We start from the raw sequence: 14,371 nt of genomic DNA, 5'->3' as shown, positions 1-14,371 counted from the left end.
TAAACTCTCGATGGAGGGCTGGAGAGATTACACAGTGATTAAGAGCACTTGCTGTTCTGGCAGCTCACACCACCTGTAACTGTAGCTTCAAGGGATATGATGGCCTCTTCTGGTACCTGCACACATATGGCATATACACATAAATAAAAATAAGTCTTTAAAACCAGGTTACAAAATTTTATAACTTTGGGCTGGAGAGATGTTTCAATAGTTACAGGAAGTGACTGCTTTTCCAAAAGACTCAAGTTCAATTCCTAGCACCCACGTGTTGGCTCATAACCATTTGCAACTTCATTTTCAAGAGGTGTGTGTGTGTGTGTGTGTGTGTGTGTGTGTGTGTGTGTGTATGCACACATGTACAGTGTTCATTTGGGCCATCAGTTCCATGTGGAGGTCAGAGTGCAACTCTACAGAGTTGGTTCTGTCCTTCTACCTTTATGTGGGTTCTAGGGATTGAACTCAGATCTCTAGGCTTGAACAGCAATGCTTTAACCATGGAGCTGACTCACTGGCTCTGTAATTTTTAATGAATCAAAGAATATAAAACTATTTTACAATGAGAAGAATCTCACTAACTTTCTAGATATGGATTGATGACAAGTGAGTAATAGTTCTTCCTCTTTTCAAGAGCATGAGTAAGTACTTTGCATACACCAACCTTTAAATTTTGTTCACGCTATCTTTCAAATATCTACCAGTGTGAAAACCCAAGCACCTGTAGATCCTGTGTGTGTGTGTGTGTGTGTGTGTGTGTAGTGTTATAGTGAACAGTGAATGCAGAGCTTTGTGAGTGCTTTGCAAGTACTCTACCACTGAGCTGTACCATGGGAGCTCTTGTAGAAGACCCAGGTTGGGTTCCCAGCACCCACATGGTAACTCACAGCTGTGTAACTCAGATTCCATGGGTTGTTCTTCTGACCTCTGCATTGTACACATGTGGCATATTCACATGCAAGAAAAAACACTCATACACATAAAATGATAATAAATACTTTAAATTAATTAAAAAAATAAAATCTATGGCTGGGCATATCAGTCTGCACCTAAAATTCCAACACTCAGGAGGCTGTTTATAAATTGAGAACCTAGAAGAAGGAGGAGGAGGGAGGAGGAGGAGGAGGAGAAGAAGAAGAAAAGGAGGAGGTGGAAAGGGAAGAAAAAGAGGAGGAAGGGAGGGAAGAAAGGAAGGAAAGAAAGACAGATAAAGAGAGAAAGAAAGAAAAAAGGAAAAGAAAAAGAAAAGAGAAACATGTCTCAAAAAAAACAAAGTGGCAGCCCAGGTATGGTGGTACACACCTTTAATCCCAGTACTAAGGAGGCAGAGGCAGGTGGATATCTGTCAGTTCCAGGACAGCTAGTAGAGAGCCTCTGTAGCAAAACAAACAAAAAATTCAGTGGGTAGGAGGTAGCTGGAGAGATGTCTCAGTGGTTAAGAACACTTGCAACTCTTGCAGAGGACCCAGATTCAGTTCCCAGCATCCACATAGCAGCTCACAACTGTCTGTAACTCTAACTCAAAAGCATCTAATACCTTCATCTGGCCTTCACCAACACCAGGCACACAAGTGGTGCATGTACATGCATGCAGGTAAAACTTTTGTACACATAAAATTATAAAATAATTGGGTCTGGTAGTACAAACCTGTAACCTCAGAGGCTGAGGCAAGAGGATAGATAGCAAATCTGAAGCCTGCCTGGGTTTCATAATGAGTCCAAAGGCAGCCTGGACAACTTAGTGAGCTCCTGTCTCAAAGCTTGAAAAGCAGAGGGAACAGCTCTTGGGTAGCACACCCAACTCTCTAGGTTTAATCCATATACTGAAAAACAAACCTCAGTGCATAGTTATACAAATATAGAAATCTGAGCAGAGGGCTGGAGAGATGGCTCAGCAGTTAAGAGAACTGACTGCTCTTCCGAAGGTCCTGAGTTCAAATCCCAGCAACCACATGGTGGCTCACAACTACCAGTAATGAGATCTGATGCCCTCTTCTGGGGCAACCAAAGGCAGCTACAGTGTACTTACATATAATAAATAAATAAATTTTTAGAAAGGAAGGAAGGAAGGAAGGAAGGAAGGAAGGAAGGAAGGAAGGAAGGAAGGAAGGACATGGTGTGTATGGACGTTGGCAAGACCTGTTTGCTGCACACTCTGCTTTTGTTCTGTAGATGGATTAAAAAAAATAAAAAGGAAGCATTTCTTCACTTTTAACTTTGGGATGGGTATGGTAGGGGGATATTTGTCTTCTTAGTATAAGCAGAAGCCCCTCTCCCTTCCTCTAACCTCACCAATAGCCCTGAGCTAGCCCATCCCCTCCAGGGCAGTCATAGTGTGCTGAGTAGCCTTGTGAGGCTAGCTCTGCAGGCCTAGCTGCCTGGAAAATGGGATTTCTATCTGATCCACTGAGTATGTCACCAAGTCTCAGTCTAGGATTTTTCTCCTCTTAAGAGAGCCAAGTGGACACTGCTACTTGAAGCTGGTGTTTTGGGGGTTGTACTGTTTCATATATCCATAGGTAGATGGATTCTACCCACAAAAAGCATTCTATTCCATGTTGCTTCTCCCCTCAGCTCAGAATATTTATTAATACAGAACAAAGCAGCTAAAAGGAAGAAGTAGTTACTTCCTGGAAGGAAAACTAGACTCTATTCTTTCCAAGGGGCCTTGCTCCACCCAAAGTCTTGCTTCACATTAAAAGTACAGCAGGGCCCACAAACAGAGCTGCTCCAAGAGACCCAGATATGGACAGACCAGGTAAAGAAGGCAAAGTCCAGGGAGCTGTCCGGAAAACAGAAAACTCTGCCAGATCCCTCTAGTGCCTTTCCACCCTTAAAAACAAAAACACGTGGGTACCACAGCAGAGTATTTTAATTAAGGCTCATTGAAGAGGATACAATATTCAGAAATTCTTGCCCCATGCAAAGTCAACCTAAAGAAATCTGGAAACTGAGAACAAGAAATGTACAGTTGAGGAGAGATGGCATCTTGGGTCTGGGGCAGAGGAGGAGGGGAGGAGGGGGAGGGGGAGGAGAGGGGGAGGGGGAGGAGAGGGGATGGGGGAGGGGGGAGGAGGAGGAGGAGGAGGAGGAGGAGGAGGAGGAGGAGGAGGAGGAGGAGGAGGAGGAACTCACTGTTTGTCAGCATCTGCAGGTCTTCCACAGATGGAGGAGAGGATTTCTTCTCATAAGGGATGACTGTGTTCAGATACTGCCAAGACAAACAGGGCATGCAGAGCATGAGTCATGGTCCCTCTTGGGTAGAGGCACAGTGGGCAACCTGAATCTGGACCAAGCTTTTCATCATATTCTGGGTAACACTCAACGTCAGTAGAACACTTTTACTTTAGAACCTTCTTCCACCTCTTCATGTATATCTCAAAAGTAAGCTTTCCTGTATCAATGGGGGAAACTTCCATTGCCCCAACTCCTGCATTCTTAATATTGCTAAAGTCTTTTTGGTTCTTAGAATCCTAGGAGTGTTTCTCCTCCTGAATGATAGCTGGGGCAGTAAGCACAGTTTTACTCTTCACAGTGCCATTTGGGAAGAAATTATTTCTCTCTTGTCAAAATGACATATCTACCTGAGATCTTGATTGTCAAACTTGCTGCCCCCTACAACAAAGCAAGCTCCGAGGTACCCAGCCAGTGGGCATCAAAGACCAGTAGGCCACAGAGATCTTGTCAGGCTCCTAGGGAGCCCTAGGCGATAAGCAGAAAGTCAACAGGCCTGGAATTGTAGTTGGGGCCCTGTCAGTGGCAATGAAGCCTTTGATTCTGGGCCTCTGTTCTCCCAGGAACAGGGAGGGCTGGTTAGATGTTCCTAGTCTTCCTAGACTATGGTCATACAGTTGTAACCCTTAAGATTCAGCCTTGATCATTACAACAGCATATATACTTCTTGATCACTTATTCCACATTTTCAAAGTTGTCAGTACACACACTGTACACACACAAACAGAGACATACAGTGCACACACTATCAAGTCTATTAGATTTTGTACTCCATAAGGAGAGGCCCAGGACCTCTCACTTCTGCACCTTGAGGACCTAGCAACAGATCATAGCATGTAAGAGACAGTTGCCTTAATAACCAAAAGTGTAAGTCACACCACAGATGCAGTAGTTTGGATGTAATATGTCTTCCAAAGATCCATATATGAAGCCTTGTTCCCCAGGGTCATGATACTGGAATGCACTATGGTTCTTTTAGAGGCATGACCCAGGGGAGATCCTTATGATGTCCTTAAAGGATATTGAGTATTCTCTCTTGACTTCTTATGTTCCCAGCCTCATTCTGTCTCTATCTCTTCTCTCTGTCAAGTTTGACATGGGACTGCTTGTTACTACAAACACACCCACATGATATCACCATACCAAATGCCAAACAGGTGAGGATACCCAATAAAAATAAGTAAAACTTTGTTCCTTCTAAAGTTAATTGCCTTGGCTATTTCATTGTAGTATTTCAAAGCTCACTACTTGCTTCAAAATTTACTGGAAAAATGGAGGCAAGAGAGTGCCACCGTGTGACTTAGACTTATAGTCAGAGCTGGAGGTTGAAGAGGCAATATTGGTGGCATAGGCTCAGCTGGCCATCCAAAAGACCTTGGAAAGACATTACCTCTGTCTTCCTTACAAATGAAAGAAAATGTTAGGAAACCTCATGCTGGCCCAAATTTTGGGGTAACTCTGGTGAGTCTCTATCACCCTCATCTCTGATGAGGAAATGAGCTGATAGCTGTCTAGAAGGACAAATAAGCTAACTGGCTGCACATACCTGTCTGTCAGCTCCTGAGGAGCCAAAGGTCTGGCGGATGCCGCTCTGCAGGATGTTGGAGATGCCTTCCATGCTGAAGCGCTAAGGAAGAAATACACTCAAGATAGGCAAAGGCTTCCTGGCCCAATGTCACCACCCCGGGGACTTCTATGACCTTGATCAATGCTCATCAGCCGTCACACTGCCCTAGATAACTGGCAAATACACATAGAAGCCAAAATTTGAGCAAGAATAAATAGCAGTCTGAGAGACTCATTTGGGTAAGTCCCTCAAGATTATAAGGCCCTTTTGCCATCCCCAGACTTCCTCATTTTATTCTGTATCATATAAACAGATAAATAAGACACGACTGCACAATTCTGAAGAACTATGATGCAAAGATCTTAGTAGGAAATAGAGTATGCAGCTATCAGGAAGGGTAGGCTTCTAGAAGTAGCCTGGTGCAGGAAAACTATTCTTCAAGAGGTACATGGCCCAGGCCTAATTCAATAGGTCTCTGCTAGAGCTAGGCAAAGGTGCATTGAAAAAGCTAATTAGGTAGCACTATGGACTTCACCCTATCAAGAACCAATGAGCCATCTGGTCATTTCTAGTCATTCAAATAGTCCAGCAATACCCTACACCTGCCCCAAAGAGACCAGACTGGACAAGAGCACATGCCAATGGTAGAGATACCGACCCTGGTCTATTATTTCAAGGACCAGCCTGGAGAACACAGATCAGATCTAATTATTTCTTAATGTTTAATCAGTATGTCCTTTGCTTAGACCAGAGGCCTTCTGGGAAGTCAGGGAGAAAGGTGGCATTCCCTCCCTTCCTGACCCTATTGCCCTGTCACAGGGTTCTGCACACAGTTATTACCAAGTAACTGTTTAGGGGTCCACTGCAGGGTAGGTATCAGGACATGTGACAGTTAGGGCTCAAGGCTGGCTGTACCTAGACTTCTGGTTGCTCACCTACCTTGAGAGGCATCTGACTTCCCTTCTCTATCCGGCTGCTCTGCAGGCTTAACCCCTTCTCTTTCCGCCTCTTCTTCATCAGTTCCCGCTGCTCCTTCTGCTTGTTCTGAACCTCAATGAGCACCGTGATGAAGGAGTTCTTCACTTCCTTCTCAAACTCCAGCTCATCTCTGCGGGCCAGCTGGTGGACCAGCTCCTCTGAGAAGTCACGGATGGCACCCTCTACCTGGTCCAGCAGCTCTGTCAGCTCAGACCCAGACATGTGTCTCAGCCCTAGAGAGGGAGATGGATTTCGTAAGTGATACCTACAGACAGGCACAGACCTGCTGGAGATAAAACCGGTCTTAGAGAGGGCCCCTTCCCAGTCTCTGAAAGACTGTCACGATTAAGGGAAAGGCCAGGAGGAAAGCAGCACTATATCACATGCAGAAAAGAAGACCCAACTTAGAAGGCAGAGGGGAAAGACGTGTCCAAAAGGAAGCACAAGAACTCTCTGTCCAATGAAGGAAGGTACATGCCTGGCTCTGATATCTTGTTCTGTCTATCTGTGTCCCCTGTCTCTGTAATACTCACAAAGAAGAGGTTAGTGGGGGATATACTGATACAGGGGGTAGTGTCTTCTCTTGAGAAGTCATGGAGTCAGAGATCACACCAAAATGAACATGGCATGAGGGTGTATGGTCCTATGCCTCAGTCCACACTCTACACTGTGGGAGTCTCAGGGAAGGCTGGGAAAGGCAGTGAAAATGAAGCCTTGTCAACCAGCAGGTTACTTCCTGAGACGAAAGGGAACTAGAGATTACAGACATAGATACCTTTAACATTTTGTCTCTTAGGGCTAAGTGGTGTATAATAGATTTAGGTCATACTCAGTTGAGTATTTCAAAAAGGGTAGGAGAGCCAGGCATGATAGCACATGACTTTAATGCTAGCACTCGGGTGGCAGAGGCAAGTTAAGCTCCGTGAATTCAAAGATAGGTTTATATTAGAGAGTTTCAGGACAGTCAGATCTACATAGCAAGTGCTCCTACAAGAGAAATGAAGGAAGGAAGGAAGGAATCGATAGAGGACAACTTTTTTTTAATACCACGTATGTGTGTTTTCCCTACATGCATGCCTGTGTACCTTGTACTTGTATGGAAATGGTATCCCACAGAGGCCAGAAGAGGGCATCAGATCCCCTGGAACTGGACTTAAAAATGGTAAGTATAAGTAGCCATGAGGTGCTGGGGATTGAAATTGGGTCCTTTGCAAGATCAACCAATGCTTTTAAATGCTGAGCCATCTTTCCAACCCTTGCTATTTTGTTTTCTGAGACAAGGACTCAAAATGTGGCCAAGGATAACCTCTAGCTCTCTCTCCTGCCTACATCTCCTAAATGCTGGTAGGTATGTGCTACCACATCTAGTGAACAGAAAGGATTGTAAATCTTCCTGACACATGTCTGAGAATGCAGTCAGTGGCAGAACATTTACTTAGCATGGAGGAAACCCTGGGTGTAACCCCTAGCAATACAGAGTGAAGGAGAGACAGGGGGGAGGGGAAGGGGAGGGGGAGGGGGAGTGAGAGAGAGAGAGAGAGAGAGAGAGAGAGAGAGAGACCCCTAGAAAGAAATGACTTGGGCTGGAGAGATGGCTCAGTGGGTAAGAGCACTGACTGCTCTTCCAAATGTCCTGAGTTCAAATCCCAGCAACCACATGGTGGCTCACAACCACCGGTAATGAGATCTACAACCACCGGTAATGAGATCTAACGCCCTCTTCTGGTGTGTCTGAAGTCAGGTACAGTGTCCTTATGTATAATAATAAATAAATCGAAAGAAAGAAAGAAAGAAAGAAAGAAAGAAAGAAAGAAAGAAAGAAAGAAAGAAAGAAAGAAAGAAATTACTTTGAATTAGATGACAGAGAAGCCAGTTACCTTGGATATTTTCGTTACACTGTATACAATGTATTGAAATGTTTCAAATGACACTGTAGCCCATAAACACATAAATTTGCCACATGCCAATTAAGCATATTAATACATAGAATAGATTTAAGGAGCATCTTTTATTTCTCACTCTTCCTTCTCTTTTCTGCTTAGCCTGGGTATCTGATGACTCAGTTGGCACTTCCTGCTTTGTTTTGCTCTTTGAAGCTGTCCTCCTCCTTCTGGTTTTTGCCATTTCACTTTGCTTTGCTGAGTGTTTCTATGTTTGGGCCCTTTGTGTGCCTGAGAATGGCCTGACTGGGCGGGTGATGAATACAGTCAGGCAGCCAAACCCACTCCATCATCCCATTGGCTTCCTGTGGTGGCACAGCCTTGCCTGCCTCATCTCCTGCCTCATCTCCTTAGGACCAGTCAGCTTTGCTTTCAGGATGTGGTGCTCCACTGTCTCAGTTTTTGCCACTTCCATGTAAAAGTTGGACTGAGTTACCCTGACAAACACACCTTCTTTTGCAGCCCCACTACCCACCCTACTTCATAGTAACATCTCTGCAAAAGCAGGCTTCCTCTTGCAGTTCAGCATGCACAGGCATCCCTAAGACACCTGCTGACTTTTTATTACATTTTCATTTCACGCTTCATCCAGCCCAGCCTTTGTATAGTCATTACTATAAATCTGTGCTAGAGAGGTAATGTGAGACAGGCATTAAAAGACTGGACTCTGGAGTTAATTTCCCTGGTTTCAAGTGCTATCTGCACTGCCCCTGATAATGTATAGAAAAAGTGTAAGTTGAAAATGAGATCTTCACTCTCCACACTGAAAGTAAAAGGAAGATGGCTGAGGGTATAGCTCAGTGTTAGAGTGTATGCTAGTGTGATAGAGTGCATGATAGCCTAAGAACATGTGTTTAATTCCCAGCCCTAAACATCACACACACACACACACACACACACACACACACACACACACACACACAGAGACAGAGACAGAGAGAGACAGAGAGACAGAGACAGACACATACACACACACACACAGAGACAGAGACAGAGAGAGACAGAGAGACAGACAGACACATACACACACACACACACACACAGAGAGAGAGAGAGAGAGAGAGAGAGAGAGAGAGAGAGAGAGAGAGAGTTTTCTTCTCCATATCCCCTTTCTCTTAGAGTTTCTCTGTCTGTCCTTTTCAAATATATATAAAAATTTTAATAGCTAAATAAGCACCCTCCCATCTCCACAGTTCAGGAAGGGTTTCTGAGTGGATCTGAGAGCCACTGCTTCAAAATATAATCATAAAGGAAGATAAGACCTAATCTCTCACTGTTCTGGAAGCACAGAGGCCATCTCAGCCACCTGACTCCAAATTGCCAAACCTACTTAAGGTAATGGGTTCTATCCACTTAGTTATAACAAGAGTACAATTCCTTTCAGTCTTTGATGTCCTTTAGAGACTTGCCTGGGATGTGTAGCCTGTTCTCATTTAATGCTTACTCAGTAATAAAATTGCCCTGCACACATATTTTTTGTGGAAAGGATTTTCTGAATAGCAAGGAGATTTTGTTATAATTCTATTTCTCCAATTGTGGACCTGGATAAGTCACTTAACCTTCAGAAGATAGCTCAGTCTGCAAGGAGGGGCATGGTGTGAAGTCGGTTTGAGGGTGGTACATAGAGAACACTAAGACTGTAGACTGCTAGCTCTCTCTCCCCCTGTCCCTCTCCCTCTCTCTCACACAGAGGATACTGGAGCTTATACCTAGGATACTAAGTTATCGTGAATGCCAGGCAAATGCACTGCCACAGAACTATAGCCCCTATCCTACCATATATGGGTGTGTGTTTGTGTGTCCATTGGTTTTATGATAGTACCATTGATTGCATTTGGGCAGTGGTTCAGTCCTTTAGTCTTGTTTAGCATTTAAATTTTATTCTACCTTCCCCCCCCCCGCCCCCTGCATAAATGCTGACTTTTCTTCAGATACATACCAAATTGGGAACTTGCTGCCTTTCTCTTGGATTGGCAGACGTCTGTGTTAGAGCAGAGATCAAATTCTGATAGCCATATGTAAACAGTAATTGGGCAGGGCACAGTCACAGTGGCATAATCTTTTATAATCTCAGGCAGGCAGATCTCTGTGAGGTCAAGGCCAGCATGGTCTACATAGTGAGTTCCAGACCAGTCAGGGCTTCATAGTGATATCCTATCCAAACAAAACAAAACAAAACAACCCAGTACCTGACACTAAGGAATCATTTGGTCCTCAGTGAACCTGGCCCAGGGCCCTTACCTTCATAGGACCAGTTGTTGTTGAAGGTCTGTGTCAGGGCCTGCATCTCTTGTAGCAGGACTGAATCTGCCTGGGATGAGATTTCTCCTCCATCCTCCTCGTCCAGCACCTCCTCTTCCTCCTCAGGATCTGGAGAGTTCTGCATCATTTCTTCGATCTCCTCAATCACCTACGGAGAAAGCACAAACTGTTCTTTCCTGGAGGGGTGTTCCAGTTCACTCGAGTAGTCAGCGGCATCCCTAGGTTGTTCTCTATCTTCATAAATATTGGATAATAATAAAAATAGACCCACTTAAAGGCTTGCATATATTCTGCCTTTAATGTAAAGCACTTTCATGTAAACCTCTTCCAAGTGCTCCATTTAGACGAATGCATTATTGGAAATCAGCTACTCTTTCAGGAAAGGAAGCAGGGCTGCCTGGAAGTAAACATTTACTTCGGTTTGCTAAGCGTTTTGTTTCTAAGTGGGAAAATATTTTATCTGCCCAACTATAACACAAAACCCAGTCCATTAATTTTCACACTTCTTTTAACAGACAGGGTGGGGGGACACACACACATTCCCAGAACAACCCCTAATGGGGAGGAAAACAAGATGTTCTCCAGGATTCACCTGGACAGGAACTGAAGCTACCCAGTAAAAAGTGAAAGAAAAGATCAGAAAATGATAAAAGGGCAGCCAATGTCTGGAGAGCAAAAAGTAGTAAGAGCCCCAGCTCTGAACTTGACTGTTAGTGGGGGGATCAGCTCCCTACAAGTTGAGGGTCAAGGTAGATGCTACCAAAAGAATGGATAAGGTGCTGTGGGCATTAGCTGTTTGCACATAGAGAGTAAGCCAAGCTCTCAAAGGAAGTGGGTCTTGATGAGTCTGGTGACCACAGCACATTTAGCTATCTCAGCCTCTTTGCAGTGCTGTGAAAGGCTCAAAACCTCGAAAGCCAGGAGTCCGATTTGGAGATCGGTTTCTTCCTGCTGGGCTGGACCGAAAGGAACAGGGCTTACTTAGGGTTTCCTCTTTTGAAATAATCCGGTATTATACACAAACTTGCTCAAAACTGAAAATTTAGGACGTGCCTAGTCTTCGAAGGGTATTTTATAAAAGGTGATCGCCGGGCGTGGTGGCGCACAACGCAGCTACCCTTTAAGGTTTAACGGCTGAGAGCAGTTTTCATTGTGCCTGTGGTGGTTAATATTGATAGTCAAGGGCTGGTGAGATGGCTCAGTGCTCTTCCGAAGGTCCAGAGTTCAAATCCCAGCAACCACATGGTGGCTCACAACCATCCGTAACGAGATCTGGCGCCCTCTTCTGGAGTGTCTGAAGACAGCTACAGTGTACTTACATATAATAAATAAATAAATCTTAAAAAAAAAAAAACAATATTGATAGTCAATTTAATAGCGTCTAAAGTCATCTGGGAGACAAATTTCTGAGCCGTCTGTGAGGCAATTCTAACGAGGCTAATTAAGGTGGTAAGACCCACCTTAACTATGGGTAGACAGCACCATTCTGGGAGTGCTGGGAGTCCTGTAGGGGGCAGAAACAGAAAGTGAAACCTGGCATGGGAGGACTCGCCTTTATTCCCTATGCTTGGGAGGCAGAGGTAGATGAATTTCTGAGTTCAAGGCTAACTTGTTCTAAAAGATGAGTTCCAGGCCAGCCAGGGCTGTATAGCAATACCTGGTCTTGAAAATAAAATAAAACAGAAAGTAGAAACTGAAGCTGAGCACCCATGTTTATCTCTCTGCTTCCTGACTGTGCTTGCCAAGTGGTCAGCTACCTCAGGTTCCTTCTTATGGTGGCCTGTACCTTTAAGTGGGATCATAATGAACCCTTCCTCCTCTAGGTTGGCTTTTGTTAAGTATTTAATCACATTAATGAAAAAAAAATGACTAATGAGAACCTATCATTGAGGTACATTCCCTCCCTTCAAGTCACCATCAAAACTGCCAGCCATGAGATGGTAGAGGTGAAGGTAGAGGTGGCTCCACAGTTAAGGGCACTTGCTGTTCTTCTGGAGGACTTGGGTCCAGTTCCCACCTGGTAGCTCACAACAACTTGTAACTCTACTTCCAGGGGATCTAACACCCTCTTCTAGCCTCTCCAGGAACCACACATCAACATGTATAGAGATTCTCACATATAGATATAAAGTAAAAATAAATATATTTTTAAAAATTCTTTTAGCCTTGCTGAATATGTCAAGTTTAAGGACCGCCTGGTCGACATAACAAGTTTCAGGCCAACCAAAACAAAACAAGAGAAAGAAATAAAAAGCCAAAACTCTCTTAGTGTCTTTCTTTTATTTTGCTTTGTTTTGCATTTGTTTTGCTATTTGGGAGACTGAGTCTCATGCAACAAGGCTGGCCAGGAACTCCTGACCCTTCTACACCTCCCAAGCTGGGTTTACAAGCTTGGACACCTGTTCTTGACATGATATCAGTCAATCTCCTATTCTTTACCTATATTAAATCCTACTTTCAAAAAAGAAAAGAAAGGAATTAAAAGAAAAAACTGAATCCTACTTTTAGCCATAAGCACAGAGAAGCACCTCTACTAAAGCACACATCCAGGCTCTGCTGGTTTCCAGTGGGGCCTTTTCAGAACAGCTCATGGAAGCTTGTGGGGTGGCCAGTTCCAGTAAGCACTAACAGATATTTAGTGACTAAGGACACTAAACACTAAATACTTCTGCCTAAGTGAGAAATCACTACAGCTACAACATAATGAATCAGTCTCCAAGGTGAAGCATGGCATTTTTTTTTTCCCACAAAGAAGTGTCTTTGAGACTCCTTTTAGAAGGCTAAAAATTTTCAGGGTTCTATAAAATGTGATAAAACATCTATCACACAGACACCTATCACTGCTTCTTCTTCAACAACAACAACAACAACAACAACGAGTATTTAAGATCACCACACGCGCACACACACACACTTTAAGTGCCCAAGCTCCAAGCACACACAAAAAAATCTATGGAGAGCTGAGCATGGTGTCACATGCCTTTAACTCCAGCACTTGGAAGGCAGAGGCAAGGGGGATTTCTGAGTTTGAAGCCAGCCTGGTCTACAGAGCAAGTTCAAGGGCAGTCGGGGCAGCCAGAGAAACCATCTTGAAAAATAAACCATTTTTTATTTAAATTTAAAAAGAAGCAAATCTACATAGACTTCATAGGACTAAAGCCAGGAAACTGTAAACATGGCTCTGGCTATCATCACCAACTGCTATGACCAACCCATGTATTAGGGATTAAGTCCACATCTACCGTAAAGAGATAAACTGAGGCATTAACAGGAATTAAACCTCTTTTTTAAAACATTTATTTATTTATTTATTTATTTATTTATTATATGTAAGTACACTGTAGTGTCTTCAGACATGTTTCCTTCTCTCTCCGGCTCCGCTTGCTCCAACCCAAAGATTTATTTTGTTATTAAGTACACTGTGGTTGTCTTTAGACACCCCAGAAGAGAGCATCAGATCTCACTATGGATGAGAGCCACCATGTGATTGCTGGGATTTGAACTTAGGACCTTCGGGAGAGCAGTAAGTGCTTTTAACTGCCGAGTCATCTTTCCAGCCTGAAATTAATCTCTTATCAAAGATACTGAACTCATCAACAAGGCACCTCAAGTCTGCACATCTTTCTTCTGACCTGGATGCCCTCGTCAACCTTTCTCCAGAAAAGTAAAAGGTTCCCGGACCCTGGGAAGGGTGTCACTTATACCTGGTCAGCTGTGAGGAGAGGCTCCTCATTGATGCCAGAGTCATTTTCACTCTTCTCATTGAACTCTTCTTCTTCCTTCTCATGAATCTGTAGAAGGGAGAAATGACATGGTACCCGTCAGCAGGACTAGATCAGATGACACTGACTGCAGGGCCATCTTAGCCTCCCTCTGTCTAAAGAGGGAATGTAGAGAGGAGTCCGAGTTTCATTCTGTTCCAAATCTGCCCCCATGGCATAGCAGGCATTGCCGACATGGCCAGAAGAAGACAATAGGGTAGGCAGTATCATTCTGACTCAAGGGGATCAGCAGTGTTCTTCAACTCACAGGCAGGGGCTTCTTGGATGATACAGAAACCTTCTCAAAGTGAACGGCACTACAGCCAGCTCATGTAGCAGTTACAATTCCTTAAGTAGTGTCCATTGGGCAGGGGAAAGGAATGTCCAGATTTTATCATAGTGGGCACTTTAAAGAGTAGATTGTTTCAGTTCACATAGTCACAGCTTTTAGATTGTGATAATGGGTGCTAGAGAGAAAGCCCAGGGGGTAAGAGTACTGACTGTTCTTCCAGAGGACTTGGGTTCAATTCCCAGCACCCACATGCCAGCTTACAACTGTGACTACATGATCTGACACGTGTCTTCACAGACGTATATTCGGGCAAAACACCAATGCACATAAAATAAAAACAAAT

At 44.0% G+C, this 14,371-nt stretch overlaps 1 protein-coding gene across 3 annotated transcripts in view; it reads right to left on the bottom strand.

The window, feature by feature from the left end:
• The window catches only part of Fez1 (fasciculation and elongation protein zeta 1), a 46,323-nt gene that overhangs the window by 5,362 nt on the left and 26,590 nt on the right, over positions 1 to 14,371 (bottom strand). For all 3 annotated transcript variants that reach the window (XM_021172726.3, XM_029482126.2, XM_029482127.2), the window contains exons 4-8: positions 13,680 to 13,766; positions 9,955 to 10,123; positions 5,735 to 6,006; positions 4,775 to 4,855; positions 3,130 to 3,205 (exon numbers count right to left, since the gene is read on the bottom strand). In XM_021172726.3, the coding sequence (XP_021028385.1) occupies positions 3,130 to 3,205; positions 4,775 to 4,855; positions 5,735 to 6,006; positions 9,955 to 10,123; positions 13,680 to 13,766 (685 nt within the window). The remainder of the gene's footprint in view (positions 1 to 3,129; positions 3,206 to 4,774; positions 4,856 to 5,734; positions 6,007 to 9,954; positions 10,124 to 13,679; positions 13,767 to 14,371) is intronic.

Source organism: Mus caroli, unplaced genomic scaffold, assembly GCF_978045245.1.
Source record: "Mus caroli unplaced genomic scaffold, Mus_caroli_1 scaffold_11, whole genome shotgun sequence".
NCBI lineage: Eukaryota > Metazoa > Chordata > Mammalia > Rodentia > Muridae > Mus > Mus caroli.
This window is presented reverse-complemented; position numbering and strand designations above follow the sequence as displayed.